We start from the raw sequence: 16,459 nt of genomic DNA, 5'->3' as shown, positions 1-16,459 counted from the left end.
GTCTCCCTGTCAGTGTGTTGTATCAAGCTGCTCTGATTTTTATTGTCAACTGTATCCCCTGCGTGCTTTATAGAGAACTTGATGTCATAACTCATCCTGATCCTCATGACTGTGTGTTTGTGTGTGTGTGTGTGTGTGTGTGTGTGTGTGTGTGTGTGTGTGTGTTTGCGTGCGTGTGTGTGTGTGCGTGCATGCATGTGTGTGTGTGTGTGTGTGTGCGTGTGTGTCTCTCTCTCTGTGGGTATGCATATATGCGTTCATTCCCCTCAGTAATAAAACAAGAGCCTGAGGGATAAATAACAAACTCCATTACTCATCCATCGGCATGCTTGTGTTTCACGGTGCTAATATTGACCGTCTGCCTCTCTCCGTCTGCCTGCCCCAGGTGATCAACGTGGACGGCAGCAACAGGATGACTCTGCTGGAGGACAAGCTGCCTCACATCTTTGGCTTCACCCTCCTGGGGGACTACATCTACTGGACAGACTGGCAGAGGAGGAGCATCGAGAGGGTCCACAAGACTGACGCCGTCAGGGAGATCATCATCGACCAGCTGCCTGACCTCATGGGCCTCAAGGCTACCAGAGTTACTGAGACCCATGGTAAGAGGGAACCGGGGAAATAAGGGTTTGAGATGAGGACATACACAGCTGTTCAGAATCTGAAACCGCAGAATAAGTGACTAACTGAAATACAAGGGTTAATGCGTTCTGATGTATACGACGGGTATTCATGAATGTGTGTGTGTGTGTGTGTGTGTGTGTGTCTGTGTGTCTGTGTGTCTGTGTCTGTGTGTCCCTCCTCCCTCTCCCCCTCCTCCCTCCCCCCAGGTACCAACGGCTGTGCGGAGGACAACGGCGGCTGCAGCCACCTGTGTTTCTACCGGCCCCAGGGTCTGCGCTGTGCCTGTCCCATGGGCCTGGAGCTGCTCAGTGACCTGAGGACCTGTGTGGTGCCCGAGGCCTTCCTGCTCTTCACCAACCGGGCAGACATACGGAGCATCTCCCTGGGCACCAACAGCAACGACGTGGCCATCCCTCTGACGGGGGTCAAAGAGGCCTCCGCCCTGGACTTTGACGTCTCAGAGAACAGGATCTACTGGACCGACGTCAGCACCAAGGTGAGGATGGGCGGGTCGGATTGGATTGGATTGGATTGACTCTCTGGGCGAGAGGGGGTTGCTTTTACAGCAAAATGACCAGGTCACACACTACTTCTGATGTGACAAAAGGCAAACAAAAGGGAAATCTAGACAGGGTTTAGGGTATTTGTATTTCTGCTAATTATCGTAGTTAAGCTCCCATGGTCTTACTCTTTGTTGATTTTGCTGCTAGGGAGTTTACACGGTTCAGTTAAATAAACTGAAGTTCAACTCAACTTATATAGTATAGTGGATTGTGTACATAGCCTTTATTTATGTAAACCAGCTCCTTCCCTTCTTGTCTTTTTTAGTTTTTTTTTTTCTTTCCTAGCACCAGGGGAGCCACCCCTCCTAAATTTCGTTGTTTGGTACCTGTACTATAGCAATGACAATAAAGACCATTCATTCATTCATTCATTCAACTAATCTCACCTCCACCCCTAGCCAATTACCAACAGGACAATGCATACATAGGATATCCGTATGATCTAACTGTCATCCGTGTGGTTTACTAAATCGCTCTGACTCTACACCATAGCACTCGATGCGCTGTTTTGATCACATAACCATTTGTTTGTTTGCTAGCCAGCTACCTTGAGTTGTTTGTAAGCTAGCCAGCCCTGGTGCGTACCTTACTGGTGAAGCCTCACCCTCAATGCTCCTTCCTGGCAGGGATCACCTCCGACCTGCATGGTATCGTCTGTGTCTTACTATTATTGTTCCCCATCGTCCCGTTTCTCAGACCATCAGCAGAGCGTTCATGAACGGCAGCTCTGTCGAACACGTGATCGAGTTTGGTCTCGACTACCCAGAAGGCATGGCGGTGGACTGGATGGGCCGCAACGTCTACTGGGCAGACACCGGTACCAACCGCATCGAGGTGGCACGGCTGGACGGGCAGTACCGGCAGGTTCTGGTGTGTAAGGACCTGGACAACCCCCGCTCCCTGGCCCTTGACCCAGCCAACGGGTAAGACTAGCATAACGTTGGCATGACTAGCTCAGAGAGATTAGTTCAAAGGTGATTTAGTCACTGTACGCACATCAATACGAATATTACAGGCTGGTGTTTTATTGCCATGACTAACTCAAAGAGATGAGATCAAAGGTACTCTACACACACACACCCATGAAAAGAACCCAGATGCAAAGTACAAAGGTTCTAAGTTCTGACGGAACCTACAGTGGTCGAAAAACATTGCCAATCAGACCATTGAAACAGTGTGTGTAAGGTGGAGGCCGACTCAAAAGAAGAGAATGTGAGAGAGTGTGAATCCCCTCGTATGACTGTTTTCCACTCAGACTTTCTTATGCGGTGTAATGAGAGGTTACGTCAGCGTCGGTCCTTCTGCCTCCGAGTGAGGACTGGCTTGTTACTCCACACACGTGTGCCAACAAGCCCGTGGTCTTAACATGTCACTGTGCTGCTGATGTCATGTCCTGGAGCTGTCAGCAGTCACGGCTGCTGCCTCAGATGTGTATTTACGATGCGGTTCACTCTCTCTGTCTCTGCATTGTTTAGGAGTGTGTGTGGGCACAGTGTGGGGTGTGTGTGTGTGTGTGTGTGTGTGTGTGTGTGTGTGTGTGTATGTTTTGGTAGGCCCAGCTAATCTCAGATCAGTGCCTTAGTGCATCCTCCTCACTCTGGAGCATATTACTCCCTCTCTCTCGCTACAGAACCTGGATTGAGTTATTACACAACGTCTGCCCCGTAGTTACGGCCAACCAAGCTCATTTACCAATTTACCAGTGCCAATTAAATTAGGTTGGGAATGCAGACATAGTCTTGGCATTGAGCGTGTTGAGATATAGGCTGTTTGGGTCCACTGTTCCTTCGCTGTTAAAAGCGTAATTAAAGAATAAGTTTCGAGATGGAGTGTCAGCTACAGTACACACACTATGGTGCGACACCATCCATCAGATGTGTATTCTAACATGTTTGCATTTCTTATACAAATTAAAACTCTAAATAACAATGTGTTCTGCCTGGTAGCTATATGTACTGGACAGAGTGGGGAGGGAAGCCCAGGATCGCCAGGTCCCACATGGACGGTAGTTCCATCATGACCCTGGTGGACAAGGTGGGCAGAGCCAACGGCCTCACCATCGACTACATCGACCAGAGACTGTACTGGACCGACCTGGACACCTGTATGATAGAGTCTACTAACATGCAAGGTAAACACAACTATCCCATCGCGCTACAACATCAGTGTGACTTTGCAGTAGCAGTTCACGCACAAACTCCGAGGATGACACAACAAACAATCTACAACATACAGTCGTAGTCCTAGTGGTCTGCCTAAAGGCCAATGCACACGGCCCCAATTTTGTCACACCGCCAAATTCGATTCCATTGTTTTGAATGAGACAATGCACACGGCGTGCGATGCGATATTATCGCACGACAACATTCAATTCTCCATTCACACCAATTGAAATAATTCAAAGAATTGAGAATCGAATGTTTTCGTGCGACAAAATCGCACGCCGTGTGCATTGGGCTTTAGACACTAAGGGCCCTATTATGCACTTCATCAATAAGACGAGGCGGTAGATCTAAACTTAAGACGTGGAGGCGTGGTCAAGGCCACTTTGCTATTATGCGTGCTGTAGTGGGCGCCTAAAACCCGGCGCTAAGCAAAGAAATTAGTCATGGGTGTGTTTTGGGCGTCTTCTCAATCAACCCAATCAGCGTGCCAGGTGCCATTCCCTTTAAGAACCGGCTGCGTTGAGTCATTAGCGCTATGCTATTATGGAAGTCCTAAGAAGGAGGTCAGCGTGCTTCTCTGCCTCTCCCTTCTGAAATAAAGCATTTATACTGTGACCGTAATTGACGTCTTGCCGTGGAGCCACGTGCGTGTTCATGTGTGCCCACATGCATGCGCAAACCGCGGAGGCGCGCTCGTGTTTCAAAACGTGCATGAAGTCTAAACTTAAGAACTTTTCAAACCACTTCTTAGAGATAGGAGCAAAGTCAGATCGCATAATAGCAGGGGCGCCTAGTGCACTTCATTAACATATGAACACTCCCACAATGAGCAATATATGCACGGGAGTTTTACGTCTTATGTGTGGGCGCCTATCGACACCTGCATAATAGCAGTAGCGCGTATGAAGCGCATAATAAGGGTGGCAGTAGGTCTTAACCTGGTGGTGCGTCTTAATTAACACTTAAGACGGCAAGTTAAGAAGTGCATAATAGGGCCCTAAGACTCAAGTTGATGACGTTGCTAAAACATTCCGTCGCTCCCCACCAGGTCTTCAGAGGGAGATCGTGGCTGACGACCTGCCCCACCCGTTCGGGCTGACTCAGTACCGCGACTACATCTACTGGACGGACTGGAACCTGCGCAGCATCGAGCGGGCCGACAAGCGGAGCGGGTTGAACCGCACCATGGTGCAGGGCCACCTGGAGTACGTCATGGACATCCTGGTCTTCCACTCCTCGCGCCAGGACGGCGCCAACGACTGCTCCCTGAACAACGGCAACTGCGCCCACCTCTGCTTGGCGTCGCCGGCGGGCGCCCAGTGCCGCTGCGCCTCCCACTACACCCTGGACACCAACGGACGCAACTGCAGCTGTGAGTTTGGAGTCGAAAGGGGGGCTGGGTGTTGGTGTTAATGGGCGTGTTTCAGAAGAAACTTGTCATGTCAGTTTACGTGTGAGGGACGAGGGAGAGAGAACCGTCTTGCCAGAACTCTCTATACACGTGTGGTAGTGTGAAAGCATTGGCCACACAAAGTTCAACTGATTGAATCCTAGCCCCGATTATTAGTGATTTGAGGTCTACTGCTGCAAGACAAATCACCCAGCACTGCTCTCTCTCCCCACGGCTGCAGCGTGAATCACTCTCTTGCTGCAGAGTTCTCCCTCTGACTCTCTGGGTGGGAGGGGTGGGTTGCTTTTCCAGCCCGAGTGACCAGATCACACACATCTGACAAAAAGAAAAAAAGAAATCAAGCTTAGTTCAATGTTTTATGTCTTTCTTTGAACCGTCAATAGTTCAGTTCAATGATCATCAATCTCCAGTCGGGCCTTTAGGAATGCTTCTAACGTTAGTAGACGTTAACCCCGCTGGTGGAATGAGCTCCCCACGGCTGTCAGAACGGCAGAGTCACTACCCATCTTCCGTCGTAGACTGAAGACCCATCTCTTCAGGTTACATCTTAACTGCTCCTCCTGAGAAATCTTCTGACCCTCACCACCATGTCTCCTAAAGACACCCGCTTTCCCCTCTACTGTGTCCCTAAGAACTTCTATTGCCCCTGTTGTACTGTTTCTCAGTTTCTCCAGTAAAAAAAATAAAATAAATTAAAAAAAGGTTTTAGTAGAAGGCGATAGGGAGAAGGTTTTTCCTTCTATCAGTGGCCCCGGGCCCGAGCTAGATTACTCTTCCTGCAACGAATGGTGGATTGCTGATTCACATGCTTGGTATTCAAATGTATTGATTGTAAGTCGCTTTGGAATAAGGCGTCTGCTAAATGCCAAAAATGTAAAATGTAAATGTAACCAGTTATGTAAACTCAATCTCTCTCTGTCGAAGAGATAGTGACTCAGTGTGTCTGACTGTGGCTGTGGCTTTAGGTGGACGTACAGTACGGTCCTAAATCAAACCCAGGGCTCCAGCCTGCCCTCAACCCTCACTCACGAGAAACCCCAAAACACATGTGTCTGAATCACACAGGGAGAAAACCTCAGACTTTCACTAAGGCTTCATGTGGACACACACACACACACACACACACACAAGTTCGAGGGGAGTCGCCGTGCTTCCATATCTACCCCAGAATTCCTCTGGTCTTGGCAGGGGATGAAGGTCCTGTCTTTCTACATGAGTGTGTTTTTCTTTCTTACTGTTGCATACTTCCCTGACCTCAGGGCATCCCTGATTGCATCGCTTCAGAGTCATGTAGAGGTGGCTGGGAGTGTTATATGTGTGTATGTGTGTGTATGTGTGTGTGTATGTGTGTGTGTGTGTGTGTGTGTGTGTGTGTGTGTGTGTGTGCATGCGTGCTTATCGTGTGTGTGCATGGGAGTTTGTGTGTGCGTGTGCCTGCTTGCGTGTGTGCATGGGAGTGTGTGTGCGCGTGCGTGCGTGTGTGTGTGTTTTCATTTGGGCCTTCTAGCCTTTGACCACCCCCCCTCTCCCTCCCCCCCACAGCCCCCCACAGCTTCCTCCTGTTCAGCCAGAAGGCGTCCATCAGCCGCATGGTCCTGGGGGAGCAGAGCCCTGACATCATCCTGCCCATCCACGTCCTGCGTAACGTCCGTGCCATCACCTACGACCCCATGGACCACCTGGTGTACTGGGTGGACGGGAGACAGAACATCAGGAGGGCCCGGGACGACGGCACCCAGGTGAGGGAGCAGAGAGAGGGACATCGCAACACTGCCGTGACATTTGCTCTTCCAAAGATACAAACATATTTCAAGTTGGTTGCGTTTGAATGTGTCATGTGATTTAAAACAGGCACAATGCTTTTTTGTGCTTTGTCCTTCACTTGCATGTCAAGATGATGTGACATTAAAACAGTGGCAAATACAGATTAGTTGACATACAGTGTAAAAAGCTGTTATCGCGGGGGGGGGGCTTCATTTTTAGTTTTTCTTTATGAATAATCATCTCTAACTTCCACCTCTCCCCCCATCCCTTCCCTAGTCGTTTGTGGTGGTGTCGACCACCCCCACCCACCAGCAGAGCCAAGAGAAGCAGCCTCATGACCTCAGCCTGGACCCCTACAGCCGCACGGTCTACTGGACCTGCGAGGCCACCAACACCATCAACGTCCAGCGGCTGGACGGAGGCTTCGTGGGGACGGTGCTCCGGGACGAACACGACAAACCGCGCGCCATCGTCGTCAACGCAGAGAAAGGGTGAGGAGGAGAAGGAGGAGGAGGAGGAGGAGAAGGAGGAGGAGGAGGAGAAGGAGGAGGAGGAGGAGGAGAGAAGGGCTTCGGGTTCGGGGCTAGCGGTTACAGCCCTTTTGCATCATACTATGGGATTGGATCCCGAGCCTACTGCTCTCCTGGCACACACTGATCCTGATTGAACTTGCACAATGTAATTGTCTCAGAATTCCAACCGCCGAACGCAAGGCAGAAGGAAGCCAAGCACATCTTGAGTGGTCCCTCTCCCAGGGAGGGAGGGAAGGGGGGTACAGAGGAGCAGGCGGTCGGTTACGGCTGAAACGCAACGCTGCTGCATACTGTTGTTACACGCTCGGGTTGAGGCAACTGTTATTCTGAATGCGGTCGACTCGCCAATCGAAAACAGAGGGAGATTCACTTGAAAGCCTTTGTAAATATACAGCATTGCAAAAATAGTTATGAAATATTTCAGAGGGATGCCGTTTTTGTATGTAAGTATATATATATATATAGTATATATATATAGCAGAGTTTACAGAGCCCGGGGCAGAGGGGTGTGGCAGCCCTCCGGGGGGGTAATTAGTGGCCAATCAGGTGATTAGTGATGTGGTGGTGACAGGCTGACATGGGAGGATCCAGAGAAAGTTTATTTTCCTCTCCTCCAATCCTCCAATCCTCCCCCCCCCCCTCCTCTCCTCTCCTCTCCCCTCCCCTCCCCTCCCCTCCCCTCCTCACCTCTCCCCTCCCCTCCCCTCCCCTCCTCTCTCCTCCCCTCCTCACCTCTCCTCCTCTCCTCCCTTCCCCTCCCCTCCTCACCTCTCCTCTCCCCTCCCCCCTCCTCTCTTCTCCTCTCCTCCCCTCCTCACCTCTCCTCTCCTCCCCTCCTCACCTCTCCTCTCCTCTCCTCCCCTCCTCACCTCTCCTCTCCTCACCTCTCTCCTCTCCTCTCCTCCCCTCTCCTCCCCTCCCCTCCTCTCTTCTCCTCTCTCCCCCCTCCCCTCTCCCCTCCATTCCCCTCCCCCCACCTCCTCTCCCCTCCCCATCTCTCCTCTCTTTAGTGATGTGGTGGTGACAACCTGACATGGGAGGATCCAGAGTTTATTTCCCTCCGATTGGCCATAGAACCACAGGTTCCACTCCCTCAGTTCGGCAGAGTCAGGGATGTTAGCCCATGTGTGGAGCATATGGCTGTGTGTGCCTCTCCTCCTCTCCACCTCCTCCCCATCTTCCTCCTCCTCTCCTCTCCTCTGCTCTCCTCTCCTCTTCTCTCCTCTCTCCTCCGCTCTCCTCTCCACTCCTCCTTTGAAAAGGAAATTAAATGCTATTGGCAGATAGTTTTACGGGATAGATTGTTAGACTTTTCTACCTTTCGTCATTCATTATCTTTTGGAAAAGTGCATCTACTTGAAATCTGTCTTTCCTCGGGACTGGAAAGAGAGAGTCGGTCGTGTTGAAAGCGCCTGGCTCAGCTCAGTGTGGCTACAGACAGTTAACACATTGCCAGTGTTCATTCCATCTCTCCCCATGTTCCCAAGAGAAGTGGCAGACCCTAGATGGCATCCGACTCTTAACACTGAAACGACTGTACTGGTTCCTGTTTGCCCGAACAACAACAATAAATATGATTGTGTTCTGTTTGACTTGAAGAAACAGAGCCAAACTGAGGGAGCAGAGGCAAATCACAAACAGATGAGAAAGTGCATTCTTCTCTAAACAAGTGTTAGAGAGGCTCTTATCAGAGTTGATCGAAACTGACGTTAGACATAACAACCACACAGACAGTGGACTGTACAATCAGACAGTGGGCTGTACTCCCCTGCTACTTCCAGAGAGGAGCCAAGTTTTTAGCGGTAGCTCCGTTCAACACAGGAGGAGAGCGCTGATCATACGAAACATCAGAACACTTGATCTCCCATCAAACGCCACCTATTCTCTGTGGCTGAATTTCTCTGTGGGGCAAGAACGGTGAATGAGTTGATGTATCTGTAAAGTTCACTTTTTTTGTTCAAGTTTTTTTGAAGTTTTTATTTCAGTTTCAGGAAAGTTCACATTTGATAGTCCTGTACTCTGTACTGTAGGTGGGCAAACATTGTCTTTTGGAGCAGTGGTTGAACATGATGCTTATCGTTCTGGTGTCTAAATCTCACCACCCCGATCTCTCTCTCTCTCTCTCTCTCTCTCTACAGGTACATGTATTTCACCACCATGCAGGACCGCTCAGCCAAGATCGAGGGTGCTTCTCTGGACGGTACCGAGCGCGAGTCTCTGTTCACCACGGGCCTGATCCGGCCTGTGGCCCTGGCGCTGGACAACAAGCTGGGGAAGCTCTTCTGGGTGGACGCCGACCTGAAGCGCATCGAGAGCAGCGACCTCACAGGTGAGTCTTGTCAATCAAAGAGTTTCTCTCGAACACCATAGGTACGTAAAAAAACAAAACACTGTAGATCCCACAGCAGCAGGAATCATAATCTAATCATAAACACAACAGTACTAGAGGACTCCCAACTCCAGTTGTCTTCTGAGATAGTGAGTGAACTCACGTTTGATCATAGAAGGAGAATAGGGAGGCTTTTGAAGTGTGTAATCCTGAGTGGTCCTAGTCTCCGTCTGGCATAACCACTAGCCAGAGACGCCGCGGCTGCCTGGTTAGTGTCTCTCTGTCATTATCAGACAGCTGGAAGGCTGCGGGATCCTCTTCTGCGTGTGATCTTTTGCCGATCCAGAGAGTGGCTTGATGTCTACTGGCCAATGAGCTCACCTTTGTCTGTTTTGGTCACGTACCTGTTTAGTTTCACGTACACACACACACACACTTACGTACATGCTCACTCTCATTCTTTCTCTCTCTCTCTCTCTCTCTCTCTCTCTCACACACACACACACACACACACACACACACACACATCACTCCTCCCTGGCCTCTGATGTCTGGGTAGGGAGACAGCATCCAGGAGAGAGAGACAATAACCAGGCAGATTAAGGATGCTTTATTATACGTACATATCAAAAGAGCAGTTCGGCAGCAGTTCAATAATCCATCTTCTCTTTACCTGACCATGTTTGGTAAGACGTGTTGAATATCAATCACACAAAACTTGGCTTGTAGTCTGACACTGTTAGCTATGATAAAGAGGTAGGTGATAGGAAGAAAGACCAAAGTTTTGACACAATGCCACGATAAACACGTTTGGAGAGCACACGGCGTATTTCACGTTCGCTATGATTTCCTTGGCTCGTTCTGATGATGTCATCACTCTTCCCTTCGTGACAGGAGCCAATCGCATCGTGCTCCAGGACTCGAACATCCTGCAGCCCATGGGCCTGACTGTGCTGGGGGATCACCTGTACTGGATAGACAGGCAGCAGCAGATGATCGAACGCGTGGACAAGCTGACGGGGGAGAAGAGGACACGTATCCAGGGTCGGATCTCCTACCTGACCAGCATACACGCCGTGGAGGACATGGATCCCGCAGAGTTCGGTAAAGCACGCCCTTCCCCCTGCCTCTAGCCTCAGGCGTTGCTTGTGTTGATGGGATATGCATTATGCATGTCTCTGGATGTATCTCGCTTGTACATTCTCCATCATTGGTCAACTGCTTACTGTCCGTCATCCTACCCTTCACTCTCCAGCATCCCATCCCTGTTCCCGTGACAACGGAGGCTGCTCTCACATCTGCATCGCCAAGGGTGACGGGACGCCGCGCTGCTCGTGCCCCATTCACCTGGTGCTCCTGCAGAACCTGCTCACCTGTGGAGGTACTGACAGAACATCAGTACATTCGTTTGATTTCTAGCTTACAGTTCAAAACACACATAACCCAAACAGAAACCCACATAAGACATACAGACACACAGAACCAGAACCCAAAGGGGCTGCATGACGACAACAAACATACCCAATTCAAAACTGATATTGATTAGTGTCACTTTCGAACAGTCAGCGCTCCGTATTCCAACAAGCCTCGGGTCTGGAAATCAATCGACACTCCTCTCCAATCGTGTATGTTTGCAAGACTAAATGTCATAACAGATCATCGGGTGTCCCGTTCAAATCTACTCCCGTCTCATCCTGTCCTAACCTCGCCTCCCCCCCAGAGCCCCCCACGTGTTCTACGGAGCAGTTCACCTGCGCCACGGGGGACATCGACTGCATCCCCATGGCGTGGCGCTGCGACGGCTTCGCCGAGTGCGACGACAGCAGTGACGAGGAGAACTGTCCCGTGTGCTCCGCCTTCCAGTTCCAGTGTGACAAGGGACAGTGTGTCGACGCCCAGTTACGCTGCAACGGGGAGCCCGACTGCACCGACCACTCAGACGAGCAGGACTGTGACAGTACGTTCCCATGTCGCTTCACTTCATACTGACATTCCTCTCGTTTATAAACGGAGGATTGATTAAGAGGAGCCTGAACATACTGCCCCCTTTTTTGTGTTGTTAGATGTTGACCATGAGACAAATTTCGAATAAAAAACAACAACTCTCTATTCTCCTCTTGGGCTCTGATCAAAAGTAGCACACCAGATATGAGGAATATTGTGTTCTTTTAGGAGCAGCTTAGAAATGACTATAACAATATCTGTCCTCTGTTCCCCTCCCGTCAGCCATCTGCCCATCCAACCAGTTCCGCTGTGGCAACAACCAGTGCATCCTGAAGAAGCAGCAGTGTGACTCCTACACCGACTGTGCTGACGGATCGGACGAGCTGGCCTGTGGTACGCTCTCACACCCTTCCACGCCTAAGCGAAGCTCATCTGATCTGATCTGGACCGTTTAACTGACCTACTCAAACTAGAGCGCCAGTCTGTAGTCTAACACGAGACGTGCTGTCCTCTCTGTGTTTCCTGTGTGTTGTAGAAGTCCACATCCCGTCGTCCAGCGACCTGCCCCCTCACACCAGCACCATCGGCCCGGTCATAGGCATCATCCTGTCCGTCTTCGTGATGGGAGGGATGTACTTTGTATGCCAGCGCGTGGTGTGTCGCCGCTACAAGGGTCCCAATGGAACGTTCCCCCACGAGTACATCAGTGGTACCCCCCACGTGCCCCTCAACTTCATCGCCCCCAGTAGCTCCCAGCACGGTACTTTCACGGGTCAATGTCCCCTCGTACTGTATTGCAGAGGGTCACTCTAGACTAGTTTCACCCTAGACTAGTTTCACTCTAGACTAGTTTCACTCTAGACTAGTTTCACTCTAGACTAGTTTCACTCTGGACTAGTTTCACTCTAGACTAGTTTCACTCTAGACTAGTTTCACTCAAGACTAGTTTCACTCTAGACTAGTTTCACTCTAGACTAGTTTCACTCTAGACTAGTTTCTCTAGACTAGTTTCACTCTAGACTAGTTTCTCTAGACTAGTTTCACTCTAGACTAGTTTCACTCTAGACTAGTCTCTTCCCGACCACTTCTAGCCCTGCATTATTAACACACCCGACTCTGTTCAGAGTCTAGACCTTTGTTGCGATGGACATTAAGGTAGATTATGTTTTATGTTCAAATTGTGTGTTCAAGTAGTGTTGCTGTTCTAGATATCCCCCTGTCACTATATAGTTGTTCTGCATTAAGGCAATAAGCGCTTACTGTGACTGTGTTTTTATCCAGGTATCACGTGTGGGAAGTCTATGATGAGTTCTGTCAGCTTGATGGGTAGCAGCAGTAGTGGGGCACCACTCTACGACAGGAACCATGTGACAGGAGCTTCCTCCAGCAGCTCCTCCAGCACCAAGGGAGCGTTCTACCCACAGGTACGGGTACCTACATGCATGTAAACACACACACACACGTGTAAACACACACACACACACATCACCACTAACCCTAGGCACTGCACTGCACTGCACTGCACAATGGGTAGAATGGAACTCTAATTTCTGTTTTTTTGTGTATTTGCAGATGCTCAACCCACCTCCCTCTCCAGCCACTGATCGGTCCTTATACAACACAGAGATCTTCTACTCCTCCAACAGCCCCTCTACCACCAGGTCCTACAGGTAGGGGATGACACACACACCTCTGGGCTAAGGCTTGCTAACTGGATCACATTCACATTGTGTGATAGTTCCCTAGCATTCACAGTTCACGCCACTGCCTGTTCCATCTCTGCTTTCATTTCGTATGGGTGTCGTTGAAGATAATCAGTCACTAACAAATGGATGGAATGCAAATGTTGTTGTTTTTTCTCGGGAGATGCTAGGTCATTTTTTTCTCTGTGTATTCAAGCCATAATCAATTTGATAATGAACACTCTCTTTTGATGTTGGAAATAAAACTATACTGTCTTCTCTCTCCCTCCTACAAGGCCTTACCTAATGCGAGGTGTTGCGCCCCCTACCACCCCCTGCAGTACTGACGTCTGCGACAGCGATTACACCACCAGTCGCTGGAAGAGCAACAAGTACTACATGGACCTTAACTCAGACTCTGACCCTTACCCCCCTCCCCCCACCCCTAGAAGCCAGTACCTATCAGCAGAGGAGAGCTGCCCCCCCTCCCCATCCACAGAGCGCAGTTATTTCCACCTGTGCCCCCCGCCCCCTTCACCCTGCACAGACTCATCATGACACCTGGGGAAATAGCCATGCCTGTAAATAGTTTTAAATATGAACAAATGAGATAATTTCTATTTTATTCATTTCCACTACGTGGGTTAAAGTGGGGACAGGGGACGGAATAAGGTCAGATCAAGTGTGAAATATTTGTACAGCGTGAATTGTTTCACTTTATGTTTTAAAATGTTTCCTCCCTCATTTCAGATAGCGTACCCTTCTTATTTGACAAGACATTCAATTGTACTCCTTCTTTATTGACCTTTGACGGTTTGGGGTATTTTAGTAATCAACCTTGTGGTTTTGAGCAATATATTGTCCCAGATGTTGGCTTGATGAAATACTCTATTCACAAATGTTCTAATGTGGTCAGCCAAATCACCATGAAAAACCAAATTAGTTCCTAAGAAAAAAAAGTACTGTAAATATTTGTAATTAAGTAAATAATTAATTTTTCATAACAGCCATGAGATGTTCTTATTAATGAATTATTTGTGAATTTGAAATGGTCCCAAGCATAATGTTTGTATGTTTGTATGTTTGTTTGTCTGTCTGTTTGTTTGTTTGTTTGTATGTTTGTATGTTTGATTGTTTGTTTGTTCAGTTACCAAAAGTGTGTTTGCTGCTACTGTACATATATCCTTTACTCTGAATTGAATTTGGCCAACAAAACAAATACAGTTTTCATATTCAAACTGACAATAGATCATGAAGCTATTTTACTGTTTAATCTGATTTAATTATTCTTATAGTAACATTGCAATTGTTATTTTTATTATGTGTAGAACAGTATGTACTGTACGTATATGTTGATATGTGAAATGTTATTGTTTTGAAGGAGTCTGTATGGAATAACTAGTAAACACAGCTTCATCATCACTGATGCAGTTGTCATAACCAGAAATTGCAAGGTTTGGCACAACCATGTAGTTTCTCTCAAGATGTACAACCTGTCACTATAATGGAAATGATACAATGTGTCATGTGCTTTGATTCCATATGAAATGTTGTTCTAAATTGTCCCATATTTCAGGAGTTGGTATTTCAGCTTTTATGAATTAGAAGAATCTGTGTATACCGTAGAATCAGATTATGTAGTTTGAATACAGTCTGAACTATTGAGTTTTCAAGGCTTCATTTATTGGGTTAATTTCAGACATCTCACTTTGTAATAAGGTATCTTGGTAAAACCCTTCATTCATTTTATCCTGAAATGTGTTGAATGTTACAGACCTGATTAATAGTATTTGCTTTCTTTCAATCACTTTAGTTGTGGTTTTAGTTTGCACTTACAAAAATGGAAAGAAGACAAATACAATTGTACGCAGGTCTGAAAGGTATGCACCTGTAAAATGGCTCCATCATATTGTCTGGCTTCGAATGTCATAATGTGAGGTAAACAGGTTGTAATATTGTCAAATTTAGCACTTATTGGAAAAATACATGTCCATGCAGTTGTGGAAAGTGGACACAGAATGGTACTCACTAAATGACTGTGGAACAGGAAGAGGAAATCAATTCATGCCTCTTAGTGAAGGTTGCTTCTTGGAGCTCTTCGTTGGTTATTCAAATACTTTTAGCCAGTTAATAGAGGTTGTAGAGTGAGAAATCATGTTCACCTGTGAATTTAAATGACATTTCAAATACTTAATGTATGTAACTGTGCCGTTAAAAGCTCTGGAAACAATGTTCAAATCAGCACTCACAGTAACTCAACTGTGTGCTACACTTTTAATCTGATGATGTTCAAGTGCCACAATCTAACATAATAATGCTGTAATATAATGTTATCATGTACAATGACCACAATTCCAAAATGAATGCTATCATCAAAAGTTTCAAGCTTCTATCTTTTGGTGTCCATGTTGATCACTTCCAGACTTTCTGTGAGGGTCTGAACAGATGGCTTTGACCACCACAAACCACTGCCCTGCCCATCTCAAGCAATGGGTTAGTTTAAAAGGGTGGTACATAATAGAACTTTCAGATAGAAATCTATCCTGTATAATAGACATTCTTCTTGTCTCAAAGAACAGGCTTTTTTTGTCAGCTCCATTAGATTTCTATCTGCAACCCCCTGAACGTTCCACCTTTCTAAACAAGCCCGTCTTGACTGGAGAGGGGCAACTCCAGCCTAATTCCAACGACCCACTTGTGCCAGTATATAGAGGCTCTCGAAACAAACTCTGTGTCTTGTGTTTTGTGTTTAAATGCCTTGTGTAATTTACACTTGTGACAATTTTTGTATCAAAAGCATTTTTATATAATAAAGGTTCTATTTTAAGGAAACATTTTTGTGTTGATTGTTTTTCATTGGTTAGGGTTAACCTTAAACTGTACAGAATAGTCCAAATCATGTGTGATAATAATGTATTTAACAGATACTATGGAATGGAGCACTGTTTCAAGATATTCTTCTGCGGATTCTGTGATATATGTAGCTAAATGTTGCCACCATGTGGAGAAAAGCATGTACATGACTTTGTGTCAGCATGTTTTTTTTCTCCTTATCATTTTCCTCCAGTGACAATTACAGGTGGGAAAGAAAAAACATAAATCTCTCAACATGTGGGTGAAGGCTGAAAATAGGGTTTGAATTAAGTATCAAAGACTGTAGCACATCAACTACAGTGTCATATCATTATCAATATGGTACTATGTTTATGGCTTGAAGTTATAGAATCAAATATATATGAGCCTGAGATGGATTTTATAATATGTATCTGTTATCCCTTGTCTGTTATTTATTATGTTTTATTCAACAATTTTGTTAACTTGTACCTGTACTGGTGTGCTTTCTTGGCCAGGTCTCCCTCAAAGAATCTCAAGGGACATCCTGGTTAAATAAAGGTAACAAAATAAATAAAGAGTTTTTAATAAATAAAAAGTTCTTATTTTGCT

General features: G+C 47.3%; 1 protein-coding gene across 1 annotated transcript in view; it reads left to right on the top strand.

Annotated features, from left to right (window-relative positions):
- Positions 1–15,836, top strand: part of lrp5 (low density lipoprotein receptor-related protein 5) — a 52,666-nt gene extending 36,830 nt beyond the window's left edge. Inside the window, exons 9-24 of the mRNA XM_080544965.1 lie at positions 386–602; positions 831–1,120; positions 1,884–2,110; positions 3,134–3,318; positions 4,401–4,724; positions 6,306–6,502; positions 6,804–7,018; positions 9,199–9,389; positions 10,284–10,493; positions 10,645–10,770; positions 11,110–11,346; positions 11,616–11,726; positions 11,869–12,093; positions 12,615–12,757; positions 12,906–13,003; positions 13,312–15,836. Coding sequence (XP_080401091.1) covers positions 386–602; positions 831–1,120; positions 1,884–2,110; positions 3,134–3,318; positions 4,401–4,724; positions 6,306–6,502; positions 6,804–7,018; positions 9,199–9,389; positions 10,284–10,493; positions 10,645–10,770; positions 11,110–11,346; positions 11,616–11,726; positions 11,869–12,093; positions 12,615–12,757; positions 12,906–13,003; positions 13,312–13,573 — 3,258 coding nt within the window. The 3' untranslated portion in view covers positions 13,574–15,836. The remainder of the gene's footprint in view (positions 1–385; positions 603–830; positions 1,121–1,883; positions 2,111–3,133; positions 3,319–4,400; positions 4,725–6,305; positions 6,503–6,803; positions 7,019–9,198; positions 9,390–10,283; positions 10,494–10,644; positions 10,771–11,109; positions 11,347–11,615; positions 11,727–11,868; positions 12,094–12,614; positions 12,758–12,905; positions 13,004–13,311) is intronic.
- The last annotated feature ends 623 nt before the right edge of the window (positions 15,837–16,459 follow it).

The sequence above is a fragment of the Nansenia antarctica genome, assembly GCF_963989245.1.
Source record: "Nansenia antarctica genome assembly, chromosome: 14".
Taxonomy (NCBI): Eukaryota; Metazoa; Chordata; class Actinopteri; order Argentiniformes; family Microstomatidae; genus Nansenia; species Nansenia antarctica.
This window is presented reverse-complemented; position numbering and strand designations above follow the sequence as displayed.